Source organism: Nilaparvata lugens, chromosome 1, assembly GCF_014356525.2.
Source record: "Nilaparvata lugens isolate BPH chromosome 1, ASM1435652v1, whole genome shotgun sequence".
Classification (NCBI taxonomy): domain Eukaryota; kingdom Metazoa; phylum Arthropoda; class Insecta; order Hemiptera; family Delphacidae; genus Nilaparvata; species Nilaparvata lugens.
This window is the reverse complement of record NC_052504.1, coordinates 94,514,317-94,528,659: the sequence shown is the minus strand read 5'-3', so window position 1 is coordinate 94,528,659 and position 14,343 is coordinate 94,514,317. Positions and strand designations below refer to the sequence as shown.

General features: G+C 35.0%; 1 protein-coding gene across 1 annotated transcript in view; it reads right to left on the bottom strand.

The window, feature by feature from the left end:
- The window catches only part of LOC111043549, a gene marked incomplete in the record, with an annotated part of 119,682 nt that extends 106,483 nt beyond the window's left edge, over window positions 1-13,199 (bottom strand). The window contains 1 exon segment of the mRNA XM_039419468.1: window positions 12,942-13,199. Within this exon segment, the coding sequence (XP_039275402.1) occupies window positions 12,942-13,037 (96 nt within the window).
- Between the last annotated feature and the right edge of the window lie 1,144 nt (window positions 13,200-14,343).

Sequence of the window (14,343 nt, the reverse complement as noted above, 5' to 3'; positions counted from 1 at the left end):
ATTGAAGCTTACAAAATTACCAACAAGTTTTGTCCTTTACATTTTTTCCATATCTCTCATAGTTTCTGAGATATCCGCCCTTGAAGGTGAGACATTTTTTGAAAAAACACTTATGCCTTCAAGTTTTTCATCTTTTCGGCCCTATAATTTTTGAACGATTGATGAAGAAAATCCGTGCTGATCATGAGCTGATAGAGCATCATATTATCTTCAATTTGATTAATAAAACAAAATAAAATCTTATAGCACCCTTTATTACTATATATTACTTTAAAGTTTTTTATTTTTAAATAAAGGGTGCTATAAGATTTTATTTTGTTTTATTTATTTAAAAGTAGCCCATGTCAATAAGTATTTCACTTCAATTTGATGTATATTCTCACTATTCTACGCATTTCCCTACGACTGATGCAGCAATTTTAGTGTAGAGTGAAATTTTCTGTTCAGCAACAATAGATCAGTTAACAATGAAATTTGAAGGGAATGTTTGGAACAGAATTTTCGACTTTGCAGCTTTGTTGAGACTAGTTTGGAGGTGAGCATATCAAAACTCCCAACCCTTACATCATGTGCTGAAGGGATGAGGGTGGTTTGAAAGTTGCGTTCTCCACTTATTACTTACATGCTTATATCTTGGAAACAATGAGTTAAAATGACATAATCAACTACATAAAAATGAAGCTTAATAATCAGATACTGCCATTAAAACGTGGACCTCACTACAGTCCAAGAAACGTATTACAGTACAAACATATACATAGAGATCGAGTAATCCGCAGCTGATCAAACACATGTTTGAGGAAATCTTCAGGGACAAAGCGGTAATTGGAGAGTGTGGATTAGGGAAAGGAAAGAGGGTGCTTAGAGGAAGAAAGTAAGAAGGTACTTAGAGGAAGAGGTGAGGGTACTCAGAAGAAGAGGTAAGAGGGTACTTAGAGGGAGAGGTAAGAGGGTGAGAGAGTGCTTACTGCTTAGCTTTGTTGAAAGAAGGGGGCGGTGACCCAAAGCAGGGGGATTTCACTAAACAGGCGGGGATTATCCGCCCTCATCCGCGTCTCAGCCCCCTCATTAACAACCTGGAGACTTCATCTCGAATCCCAGCCGGCGCATCTCCGCTTTCTGTGAGCGGCGGAAAAGTCTCTTCAGCTTTCCACTTCGCGGTCTCAGCGTTCAACTAAGGAAAACTTTCTTTGGACTGTTTCGCAAAACATCTTTAATTGCAACAGTACTGTGTGAGGAAGCACAAAGGTGGATTTCATGATTTCAGTTTTGTTGAAACTTATAGGGCATAATATGTTCCAACACAACTCAAATCACGAAATTGACATTGTGGTATCTTAGTGCCGGTTGCACAAAAGCCGGTTAAATTTTAACCGTGATTAATCCCACGAGAACCAATCAGAGAAGACGTCTTTTAACATTTAACATTCGTAGATGTTATCATAGAGAAACAATAGCATAAGTAGATATCCCATGGTATAGGGCGTTTATGTCGCAACTTTTACTGTTATCTCAAGCCGATTACTGTCGATAATTGCCGATTTTTACTGTTTTGTTGGGGTGAGAGTGTATGAACGGTACAATATGAGAGACTACCAGCGTCACACAGCTTCACGGGGAAGAACTACGTAGACTATCGGCTTGAGATAACAGTAAAAGTTGCGACATAAACGACCTATACCATGGGATGCTATTGTTACCACTGTATATGTATACTAATGCTATTGTTTCTCCATGATGTTATTCGGTAAAAATTCAACTGGCTTTTGTGCAACCGGCACTAAGAAACCACAATGTCAATTTCGTGATTTGAGTTGTGTTGAAACATGCATGAAAAAGCCTTCTCTGATTGGCTCTCGTGCAATTAATCACGGTTAAATTTAACCGGTTGTTGTGCAACCGGGCCTTAGTATTGTAGAAATTCCAGAAGTTCACGTAAAAGAGTTATACAAAGGATAATCCTGGGTTCTGGGATCCTATGGGCTTCTATATTTATATCCCCTGCTCTCTAAGATGCATATTATTGGTCATTCATGTGTGATGAATAGATTTGGAGATCCCAACACAACTTGCTTTATAATTCTTTACTACATTATCGATCTCTAGTCTTGAACAATGTCTATGGTCATCGTTGATCACGGGGAAGACAGTCTGCTTCTTTTGACATTTTTTGGGGGGAGGGTTGAAAACTTGGAGGTGGTCATTCAGAAAAAGCGAAAAAGTCATAAGTGTTTGAAATAACTTTTATCTGTGAAGGGGGCGGGGAAGAATGTTCTCAATTGATTGAACATTGCTGATTCTCATGGGAGTTCAGTTCAAGCCACACAAAAGTTTCACTGTTGGTCATAAGTTTGACATTTACGAAGAGAACCTGTACTTTGGGAAGTTGTAGCCTAGTTTTGAAAAATAGTTGGTATCGCAAGACAAAATAGCATTAATTTCATCGAGGGAGGTTGTATCACTGATGGAGCCTACACTAGTTCATGATCTGTAAATGAGTTGACTCAATGAAATGGTAATTGATAATGAATGCCATATGATATAGTAATATTGAACTCAAGTCCAGGACAGCGAGAAGCCGCCATAGACGACGTCTGAGATGGACTACGACCAAGGTAACGTCTGTCTGGTAATCTTGAGCTACGCCAGCACATCTGATATGTTTTCAGATTTGAATTGATGTGTAGATGAGGTTTAGTTATTATCAACGCCCAGTTTCTTCATGACCGCAAAAGGATTCCAGGGAGTATTTGTGATGATTTCTTCATTTTACTGAGAGACAGTAGGCCTACCAGGCTGATAACTTTTCTATGATACTCGAGGCTTAGTACCGGTTGCACAAAAGTCGGTCAAGTTTTAATCGTGATTAATTGCAATCAGAACCAATCAGAGAAGCCTTCTTCTCCGAGAATGGGTGTTTTCATGATTGTATTTTGTATGATATAACAAGGTTACCATAAACAGGGTCCTAATTCTCAACACTAAGGCCCGGTGTCACAAAAGCCGGTTAAATTTTAATCGTGATTAATTTCACGAGAACCAATCGGAGAAGACTTTTTGAGAAAAAGCTCAGCTATATTGGTAGGATATTTTATAATAAACTACCAAATACATTGTAAAATCAGGAAAGTATGAAAATATTCAAGAATCAACTAAAAAAGTTTTTAGTCGATGGAACATTTTATAGTATCCAAGAGTTCCTTCCATCTGAATATCTGGGTTTGTTTCAAAGTCTTGACATTCTGTGTGAATAAATACACAGTATTTTCTATCTTATAAATAAACTGGACAGCCTTTTTACTTAGGTACATACTGCGATTTATATTCAAACCATATGTGTATATATATATATTACTTATGCATATTATATGGTATATTGACTTGTCTTATACTCCATCCTGGGATCCCCAAGACGTAATCTAAAAAAAAAGGCTTAATCACGATTAAAGTTCAACCGACTTTTGTGCAACCGGGTAACCTTAGTATTGAGATTTAATACCCTGTTCATGGTAACATTGTTGTCTCATACAAGATACAATGATGATAACACCCATTCCATTTAATCCAACTAATTGTCCCATTACAAAACAGTTGCACATATCACATCTCAATCCTAAGTCACTATCTCTGTGTTATTTTTGTTTCGATGTTCACCGCCGTTTGTCAGCTCATGTTAAGAGTGAGGCATACTGTTCATCCAATTTCGGAGATTATGATAAGCATTTGATCCGAACAGAGGGAAAGAGAGTGAGACAAGAGATAAGCATTTGATCCGAACAGAGAGAGACGGGTGATAAGGAGAGGCATTTGGTGAGCCGGGCGTACATCAGACAGTTTCGTTATTAGCATACACTATCGTTCAGACTGTCAGCATAGGTTTGAATGGGGAGTATATGTGTTTTTAACAAGGAATTCTGAAAGTTTGAAGGGATCCCAGTATAGAGATAAATTATCGCTCTCATTAAAAGCCGAGTGTGGCAGTCGGCAGTCAGCCGCTGGATGGATGATGTGGATTGTAGACAAATGTTGAAAGAACAGTTCACGGCTTTCGAGTTGAGATTAAGAGGATTATCTGAGAGGAGTCGCGACCCCCCGAGATAACACCGGAAGCCACGGATTCTGTGCCTGTCACATTTTTAAAAAGTGATTGATATTGAAGGAATGTTCCAAGTGTAGTTAGAATTTAGAGTGTTAGCATATAATAACCAAAATATCGTAGTTCCATGGTGTAACCGAAATGTGGGGACTATGTTGTGTGCTGATTGATAGTTATCTTATTGAACTGGAGGAATGTCGACAACCTTAAATTGGCACTACTTAAAAAATATTATGTGAAAAAATAATTCTAATTTCAAACGTTTTATTGATGAGAATTGATTTAATTCAAGTTATTTTATATAATGTGATTCTGTAAGTGCCAATTGCACAAAAGCCTATTAAAATTTAACGGTAATCAATTCCACGAGAACCGATTGGAGTAGCCCTCTTTTTAAGAACGTCTTCTCTAATTGGTTCTCGTGAAATTGATCACGATTAAAATTTAACCGGCTTCTTTGCAACCATAAGTACTGTATTTTTGTGATATTGCTGAAATTTTGTGGGTAATGGAATGTAATATTGGATGGGGCTGATTAGATCACAGTGCTAAAGAAATAATCTTGCAATTAGAAATAGTCTGCTGGCAAGTTATATTTTCTATACTTTTTAAATACCAGCTTCATTATCATTGTTTATCTCTTTATTGAATCTTTTATGTAATTCAATAATGGATGGAACTGGATAGAGAACTAAATTTATAATATATAAGTTATTAAATTTAGAATATAAAATATTCGCCTTGAAGAAGCGAATTGGTTCATGTTGAAGTATGGGAGAATGATAAGATAATGAGAAAATATGATTCTTTTTAGAAAAAAATTCAGATCGGATTTGAAATTGATTTAGTGAAATATAATTCCAGAAATGCAGCTCTAGCCTCTACTTAATCTGATTAGATCGAAGAGGTACTCTATCTCCGCGGCTGTAACTCAGGTTTATAATGGACCCATAATGCAAAATTACATGGTAGGCAAATAGGCTACGAAATACAAACAGATGCGTCAAAACATTCGAAGATATCTCTTTTCCTCACAGAAGAATGAAAAGTATTTTCAGAAGAAGATTGGAGAACAAGCTTCTTCAGAAACGGAGGAGAATATAGTGTCAATATCGTAGGGAGAAGATATTGGACTGAGGTGAAAGAAAATAGGTGATGATTGGAGCTGAATATACTACTTCATATAGAGGCTACAAAACATAAAATGATCTACATACTGAGTATCTTTATAAATGAAAATAGAAATCTAAGTACTTTTTAAAAATTATTTAGTCACAATATGTTTCGGAAATACTTTTTTTTCCAATCACTTCATAGTGGCATCATATAGCCGAAACATTGTTGTGACTAAATCATTTTAAAAAGGGTACTTATGGTTTGTGTAAAATAAGTTGAGACTTGGCTCTCCATCCGGAGAAATTACAGGGTTGCCAAATCGTGTAAAATTACAACATTCTCAAATTTCCAATTCAAAGTCAGAATGTAGAGTATCATCCCCGATATCCTAGTAGTACTAAAAAAGCTTCACGGTTGAAGGATTAGAAGGAAATTTAGCTTTCATGATAAAATTGGAAACATCGCGAAGATTTGTTTCGCTTTTGAATATCACTTCCCTTAGAATCATGGGGCGTCGTAATGCGTTATACTTTTATATCAATTTAACGGGGAGAATGTCTCCTTTCTACTGGTGTGTGGATCATTTTTATCCGACTTATAGTAATTTTTTAATTAATGATTATGTTCGTCATTGTTTCGACATTTCGAGCAGAAAACATGAATTTTCGACTTGCTAGAAACTTTTTTATTTCAAAAGATAGTAGGTGGTGAAAGCGAGAAAGTTTCTCAGAAATAATAATTGAGATTATTTTTCCAATTGTCAAACGTACTCGGAAGAGCGTATTTGGCCTCTCAGGAGTTTCAAAGTCAAGGATAGCGGCTGAATGGTGTGCCACCATATGCTATCAATAGCTGGGATCAACAAAAACAAAATACAGAACGATTGAAAAATTCAGCTTTCACCACCCACTTTTTTGAAACAAAAAAGTTTCAAGCATGTCGAAAATTTCATGTTTTCTGCTCGAAATGTCTCGACATTGACGAACATAATCATTGATTAAAAGATAACTATAAGTCGGATAAATATGATATAGACATCAATAGAAAGGAAACATTCTTCCTGTTAATTTGATATAAAATTATTACGCATCACTACGCCCCATGATTCTGAGAGTAGTGATATTCAAAAGCAAAACAAATCTTCGTGATGTTTCCAATTTTATCATAAAAGTTAAATTTCCTTTTAATCCTTCAACCCTGAAGCTTTTTTAGTACCACTAGGATACCGGGGACGATATTCTACACCCAATTCTGACCTTGAATAGGAAATTTGAGAAAGCTGCATTTTCACACGAGTTAGCAACCCTGTAATTTCTTCGGATGGAGGGCAAAGTCTCGAATTATTTTACACAAACTATAGATTTCTATTTTTATTTAGTAGCTTTAAGTATCGTCTTCTATTGAAGTCATTTAAGAGAGAAAATAAGATTATGTTGTCGAGGCAATTGTAGACTGCGATTCGAAAAATATACAACATATTATGATGTGCAGTGTTGGAAACAGTTAAATATTCTTTACTGAGTCCCATCTCGCTTATCAGAAACATGCAATGGTAATCTAGAGTCTAGATACCGGCGGTGCTCAACCCCTCAGATTACAATCTCTTAGCTATCTCTAATGCCTCCACCCTCTCTCACAGACCCCATCTTCCAATGCAGAAGATTCGTCACGTACAACTAATCTCTCCCAGAAGGGGAAATTCCTCATCCTAGCCACCCGCTATGATAATCAATCACTCTCTCACTCGACCTGCGAATCTCTCTCTCACTCCCACTCATTGTTGCGTGTACAAGTGCGGAATTCCCCGGAATCGGTGGGCTATTTTTATTATTGGATGCTCCACTTTGTAAACCTGTGTTTGTCTTTGGACAAAGTATACACAACATGTCTGGGTTTTACCGAGGTTACCAAGACATTATGGAACGCCTTATCTATTGAATGTGGAATGATAATCACCTTTGATCTTGAAGGCATATGCGACACTTGTCTTATGTTTCCAGATATGTGTTAGATTACAATCTCTAGTTCAATCCATTCACTATAGTTCAGCACATTTATTAGCACATGTAATATCCTTGGCTCGTGTCACTAGTTCTACAAATATTGAAGACTGAGAAATTCTGAGGTGGTCCTCAAATTCATAAAATTGTTCTTTCAATCACTTCTTCAAACTAAAAATACTAAATTTTAAGATAAAAAAACACAAAATTTCACAGTTCGAATTTAGATAGAAGAAGGTGGAGGGAGGTGCTCTACTTGAGATGACTTTCATTTCAGATATTGAAATCCACTTTTGTGCTTTCAAATCCTTTGAAGACTTCTGCACACAGGAGACAATATGGGAAAAATAAGTTATTGGATTAAACTTTCAAGGAGAAAAATGATCCTCAATAATCAATTCATAAAATTAAGTACTTCTATTATTATGCACTTAGTTTTTCTAATAATTATTTCTTATCTATTTATTTATTATTTTACAAAGGCGACTTTCTAGAAGTATTTTAAGCCTAGGTGATGATGATGGGATGGATGATAATACAATGAAGGTAGAGTTATTAATGAATAAAAATAGGTTATGCTATCCACTTGAATTGAGTTGAGTCCACTTTTCAGTCCACAAATAAATAAACTAGAAATTTTGAATTTGATTTAAACTATAGGTTATGCTATCCACTTGAATTGAGTTGAGTTCACTTTTCAGTCCAGAAATAAATAAACTAGAAATTTTGAATTTGATTTGATTAAAAACCGAATATAATAGAATGATCACATTCAATAAACTCTCACAACTTGAAAATATTGAGTTATAAGGAAGAATTTTGAACCAGAAATAAAACACAAACTAATTCACTAGAAAATAGTTTTTAAACGTATTATTAAATTGAGGAACGATTAATTATTATTCTGAGAAACCAAATCTTGTATTAAAATGGACAATGAATGTTCAAATACTTAACTCAAGTTGATTTCTCAACGAGTGCATTTACGGAAACTTCTTCTAAGATATAAGTCTCTGAATTGAACAAGAATTATTCCAATCATATTTCAAACAAGATATTATACTTAACTTGGATATTCCAAACAAGTGATCATAAACTTGTTATTACCGGAGAAAAATGTTTTACTTATAAAAAATTGATCAATCTCCTAACATTGGAAACATCATCGCAAGTCAAGAAAAAGCCAATTCAAAACATGTTTATTTTTGTACTTTCATGAATTCGCACACAACCCCTTCCAACATTATTGCATACAAGTGTAACTGAATCACAAAGCTGAATAAATAGAACAGTTAATTCCTAATAATATCAAATCATTCGATTACAGTCGGGGATTCCCTGCTATTCTAATTCTAGTTGGTCTATTGATTATGTTTCATGAGTTCAGGCTTCTCTTTACTGATGTTTGAGATCAATAACCTCTTGTAGCAACAAGATAGACTGATTTGACAGAATCTACTTACTAGTACAGAAATTGACAGAAATAGAGGTTGACCAAACTCTATAAGACTGGACTATTGTTAGAATCCAAAAAATGAATTCATCAATATGAGGATCTTCGAGAGTATGATAGTTCATTACAGTTTTATTTTATTATTAATAGTTTTTAATTTCTCCACAATTTTCATTGAATTTCCACAATCCCATTAGAAATATATATTCAAGAAGTCCTAGTTTAGAATCGTGCAAAAGTTTCTCAAACATGAGAATTCATAGAATTTCGTCACAGTTTAAAATGATTTTCACTTTTTATCATGGAAATTGCATAAGTTTACTTTGATATTCCAATAGAGTGAAGATGTTCCTTTTAAGATCTGAAAACGTTTATGGTTCAAATAGGTTAATTCGTTTTGAAGGAAAAAAGATCATCTTCATTCAGTTCATTATAATCTTACAACTCTCATATATTTCAATCAAAGTTACCATTTATTTGGAATTGATTAAGCGAACTTTGTAATTAATATAAAGTCGTAAGTCATATTAAGCATTAGAGAAAATAATGAAACACTTTAAATCGGAAACAATAGGAGAAATTGATTACAAATTTTTGAATTTTACGGTTCCTACTAACACTTCCGAATTCCATCATCTATATATATAAAGCGAAATGGCACTCACTCACTGACTGACTGACTGACTGACTGACTGACTCACTCACTCACTCGCAGAACTAAAAATCAACCGGACCAAAAACGTTCAAATTTGGTAGGTATGTTCAGTTGGCCCTTTAGAGGCGCACTAAGAAATCTTTTGGCAATATTTTAACTCTAAGGGTTGTTTTTAAGGGTTTAAAGTTCGTCTTTTAGCATGTATATTCTTCTTCTCCCAATCCCTTAATTATAATTGAAATTTCCATATCATATGTTACTATAGAACTATAATCTAGATAGAGTACCTCTTCGAAACAGTTGTTAACTGGCAACTAAATTAATAACTTTGTCAGGTTGGCATTAAGTTGAGTTGACTTTGTTAGGTTGGCACCAAGTTGAAGATTTAAATGCATTTATCGCGGAAAAAATTATTGGGCACTGCTACTTCAATCCTGAGAATATTATATTACTAGCCATCAGGCTCGCTTCGCTCGCTCGCCATATCCGTTTAGCCAGACGTTTAGTCTGGTTCCCCGACTGGATTTTCCTAACATATGATAAAAATGCTCAAATGAAAAATGCAGGCGAGCGAAGCGAGCCTGCTGATCTCATTCTTGGACGATCCAGTCGGGGGTCCAGGGGGCGGAGCCCCCCGTGCTAGACGGATATGGCGAGCGAAGCGAGCCTGACGGCTAGTTCTAACAAACATCGTTACTAAACATAACAGCTGCAAACATATTTTTTCCTTTTTTTGTGTAGTTGAGAAGTTGATATTGTAGTAATTATTCATATTGAATGAAAAAGACTAAGAAATTGTAAAAAAAACACAGATTTAACCATAATTACTCCAGAGAGAGAGACAGCAAACTCGCGGTTCAAATCATAAAATCCTTCAACATTAAACTTTCTTCCAACAATATTACGCTTCTCTATAGGGAGATCCACGTTATAATGGCAGTAGATAGAGATAGAAGAATAGCGATGCCGATTCTCTGCATTAATTAATTATATTTCTACACTGTCAAAAACATAATTGGCATCGTTGTGGACCTAGAAAAGGATAGTACCATCGGCTTTGTCGAATGATAAACAAGGATAGCAAAACCAAAGTTGATCAAATACTGTCATTATAACGTGGACCTCACTATACAACCATCTCATTCACCATAATTACTCCAGAGAGAGAGCAAACTCGCGGTTCAAATCATACAATCCTTCAACATTAAACTTTCTTCCAACAATATTACTCTTCTCTAGTCGATTGATTTGTATGTCGATTCATATGTTCCATAACATGAACAGCACATCTCATAATAGAATGACATCTAATATAATTCACTATCATTTTACAGACCATTGTTTGAATTAAACTTTGGAGTAGACTATTCATCTCTAAGTTATCCAAACTCTTTTCTAATCTCATTCAATGACAATATCTTTCCTCGTCTTTGAACGAGATATAGAACACCTCTACTGTATGAAAATTCAAAACTCAAACACTGGTGAGAGATGCAATTGTGATGTGCTATATTACCGCGAAATTATCCTAAGAAAATTCTCCACACCCTAAAACTCTTCAAAGCACATATCTCTCTTTACTTCCCAACTGATTCAATCACTCTTCAATGTAGATTTAGAATCTACAGTCTTATAACAGAAACGAAGTAATTATTCAAACTGACTGACTGAATATAGATTGAATTCATGACAACAATTCTCAAAAACAAGCAATACGGTACAAAATGTACTCAAATCAATTTATTGCCATTCTTTTTTTTACAAACAAGTGAAACAAAAACATTCTTATAATTTTATAACTAATTATAATCTTAACTAGTTTATAAACGTATTCAACGAATGTTTTCTTTTATTTTAATATTGAAATAATGGGCTCTCCCAGAAAAGCTAATGCTTGAGCTCTGGAAAACTAAGCGATATGATGTGAAACTCATTACAAACCATGAGTATTCACAATAAATCGCAGAACAACAGATTCATATCACCAAACTCTCTTGAAAATAATGTAGGTTGAATTAATGACAGAGTTTTGAAGTAATCCATGATTAGAATCTACAGTTTGATAACAAAAACGAAGTAATTATTCAAACTGACTGACTGAAGATCGATTGAATTCATGACAACAATAAATTCTCAAAAACAAGCAATACGGTACAAAATGTACTAAGCGATATGATGTGAAATTCATTAGAAACAACGAGTATTCACAATAAATCGCAGAACAACAAATTCATATTACCAAACTCTCTTGAAGATAATGTAGGTTGAAAGAATGACAGAGTTTTGAAGTAATCCATGATTAGAATCTACAGTTTGATAACAAAAACGAAGTAATTATTCAAACTGACTGACTGAATGTCGATTGAATTCATGACAACAATTCTCAAAAACAAGCAATACGGTACAAAATGTACTAAGCGATATGATGTGGAATTAATTGGAAATCACAAGTATTAACAATAAATCGCAGAAATTTACAAATTCTTATTACCAAGCTCGCAGAAATTAACAAATTCTTATTATCAAGCTCTCTAGAAAATAATGTCACAGTTTTGAAGTAATCCATGTAGGTTTGCCTGTAGTAAAAACTTCAACTATATGACTTATTCACATTGCAGTTCAAGAACAGTGGTATAGTACTGTATCCATCATGATTGAAAAATTCACATTATTAATAATGAGAGTTGCAAGTTATTCGACAGTTACAAGATATACGAGTTAGGAGTATTATCTTAGGAAGACCTCTTACACCGTAGTTCAAGAAATCTCAATCATCAACAATGAGAGATAAGTAATTATTTCAGGTTATAATGTGGAATCACATGAGGTGTAACCAAATGAAAATCAGAAGAGTATTCACATCTCAGATCAAAACCATATCATGTCATGTTTAACTGTTACAATTATTTAGAGCTACGACTTGGAGTTACGATCATAATATCATGTCATGATTAAAATCATGTCATCAGCTTAAAAACACGATAATGAATATTTATATCACAGTTTTCAATGCACACAGTTTTCTCTGATTTAAGTTACGAGTTATTAGTGTTGAAATAATGACAGAATGTCGGTGTAAACATGGGGTGTAAACAGGTAAAAATGTAATAGCAGTGTTATTCACATGACAGCTGTGAATAACAAATAGTGAGTAGGTTTTTGATTTTGTATTCAATTTTTTTAAATAAGTGCAATATTTCTTAAGTTTTTAATTTATTGTAATACATTCTGTGATTCATTTAGAGTATAAAATCAACCTTCAAAATTCAAAATTTCAAATCATCATTTCTGGACCGAAAATCAAGTGACGAAGCAGTGTGAGATCACATAACCTTATCTTGGACAACATTAACATTTTATCAAAATGTATTTTTGGAGAGAAATAGTACAGGCTCAGCCTAGTTTTTCCTCCAATGTCATAATTGTATTATGATTATAGTATTTTATACAATAAATGGAATGGAATTAGCATCACAAAAAATTGTTTAAACCCATTTTAAACATTAGTTTAAGGCATTGATAGCGCTGCACTTCATCATTGAGTATAAGAGAGAAAAATTTATTAGCATCAGAGTATTCAAATCACAACACTCAATCAATTAAGAATGTCACGTGACTTACCTGCAGTCCGGCGGGATTGGTGTCCGGCGGAGGTGGCTTGGTGTTGGCGGCAACCCATGCTTCGGCAAACGTCTCCATGGCGCTCTGGAAGTCCATGCTGGACTGACTGCCACGAGAGCTTCAGCTAGAACTGGCCTGTCAGAGCGTGGACTGACTGCCAGCTACACACGTGCGAGGAACAGCTATAACTGTGGAGCGGAGACCAGAGTTGTCTACAGTGCGGCAGTCGAACTCCTACTGGCTCTTCGGGGAAACCGCTTCACTCGCTTCATCCCCTCCTGGCGTCGCGACGCCCTGGCACGGCGCATGCCGGGGGCGGGAGCCCATTCACACGGGGCGGTTCCCCGGCGGCTCGCTTTTTATTAATCCGAAAAGAAGATCGTGGGGGCGTGGCGAGTTTCGCTCGGCTAATCTTATCTGGCGCACCTCAGATCGCGGCCACCTATCCTGATCCGGGGGGGCGACGGCTCTGTACCCTATCGCATCACACACAACCCCCTTGCTAGTTGACGCCCTTAGCTGCGCCGTATAACTCGCACATTACTCCTTTAATCCAATTTTATTTATCATGATAATTTTCTAAATCTATCAAAATACGGTGACATCGAATTTTCATTTTTATCCAGAAAAAAATGTATCGTATTGATTGAATTGAATATAATGTTTTTCTTACACTTTTTTGAACTCTGAGATTTTTTATTCAATCCAAAATCTTGGACACTTTAAATAGTTTCTTGAAGATAATGTTAATTTTGGGCATCCAAGATGATAATTTTCAAATTGAAAATTTCTTTCTGGTTTTGAAATATTTAATTTCAAATTGTCATCATGGATGCCCAAAATTTACATAATCTTCAAGAAACTATTTAAAGTGTCCAAGATTTTGGATTGGATAAAAAATCTCAGAGTCTAAAAAATCTAAGCAAAACATTTTATTTTATTCAATTTAATACGATACATTTTTTGGAAAAATTAATATTCGATGTCACCGTATTTTGATGGATTTAGAGAATTATCTTGCAAAATGTGATACAAAGTACATAACGTGTACATAGCTATGGAATGTTGTATGTTTTGGTATTATATTATATTGTATTGGTTGTATAAATTGGTTTTGGGCATAAGCCTGTTGGGCCATTTCAAAATTTATAATGATTGTACAAAATGGGATAAATAAATACTGTTTTAAGAATATTCATTCACTATTGTATCATGAACATTCGAATAAGGAAAATGCAATCGTATACAAGTGCATAAGGAAACTGACTGATCTAACTTATGAGTTGGCTACATGTTTGTTGGGGTATGAACAGAATGTTCTGAGTATTTGTGAAGGTGATATTGTGATTGTTTTCCACACTGGATGAAAGGAGCAGATACTGTCCAACCACAGATTAACGAT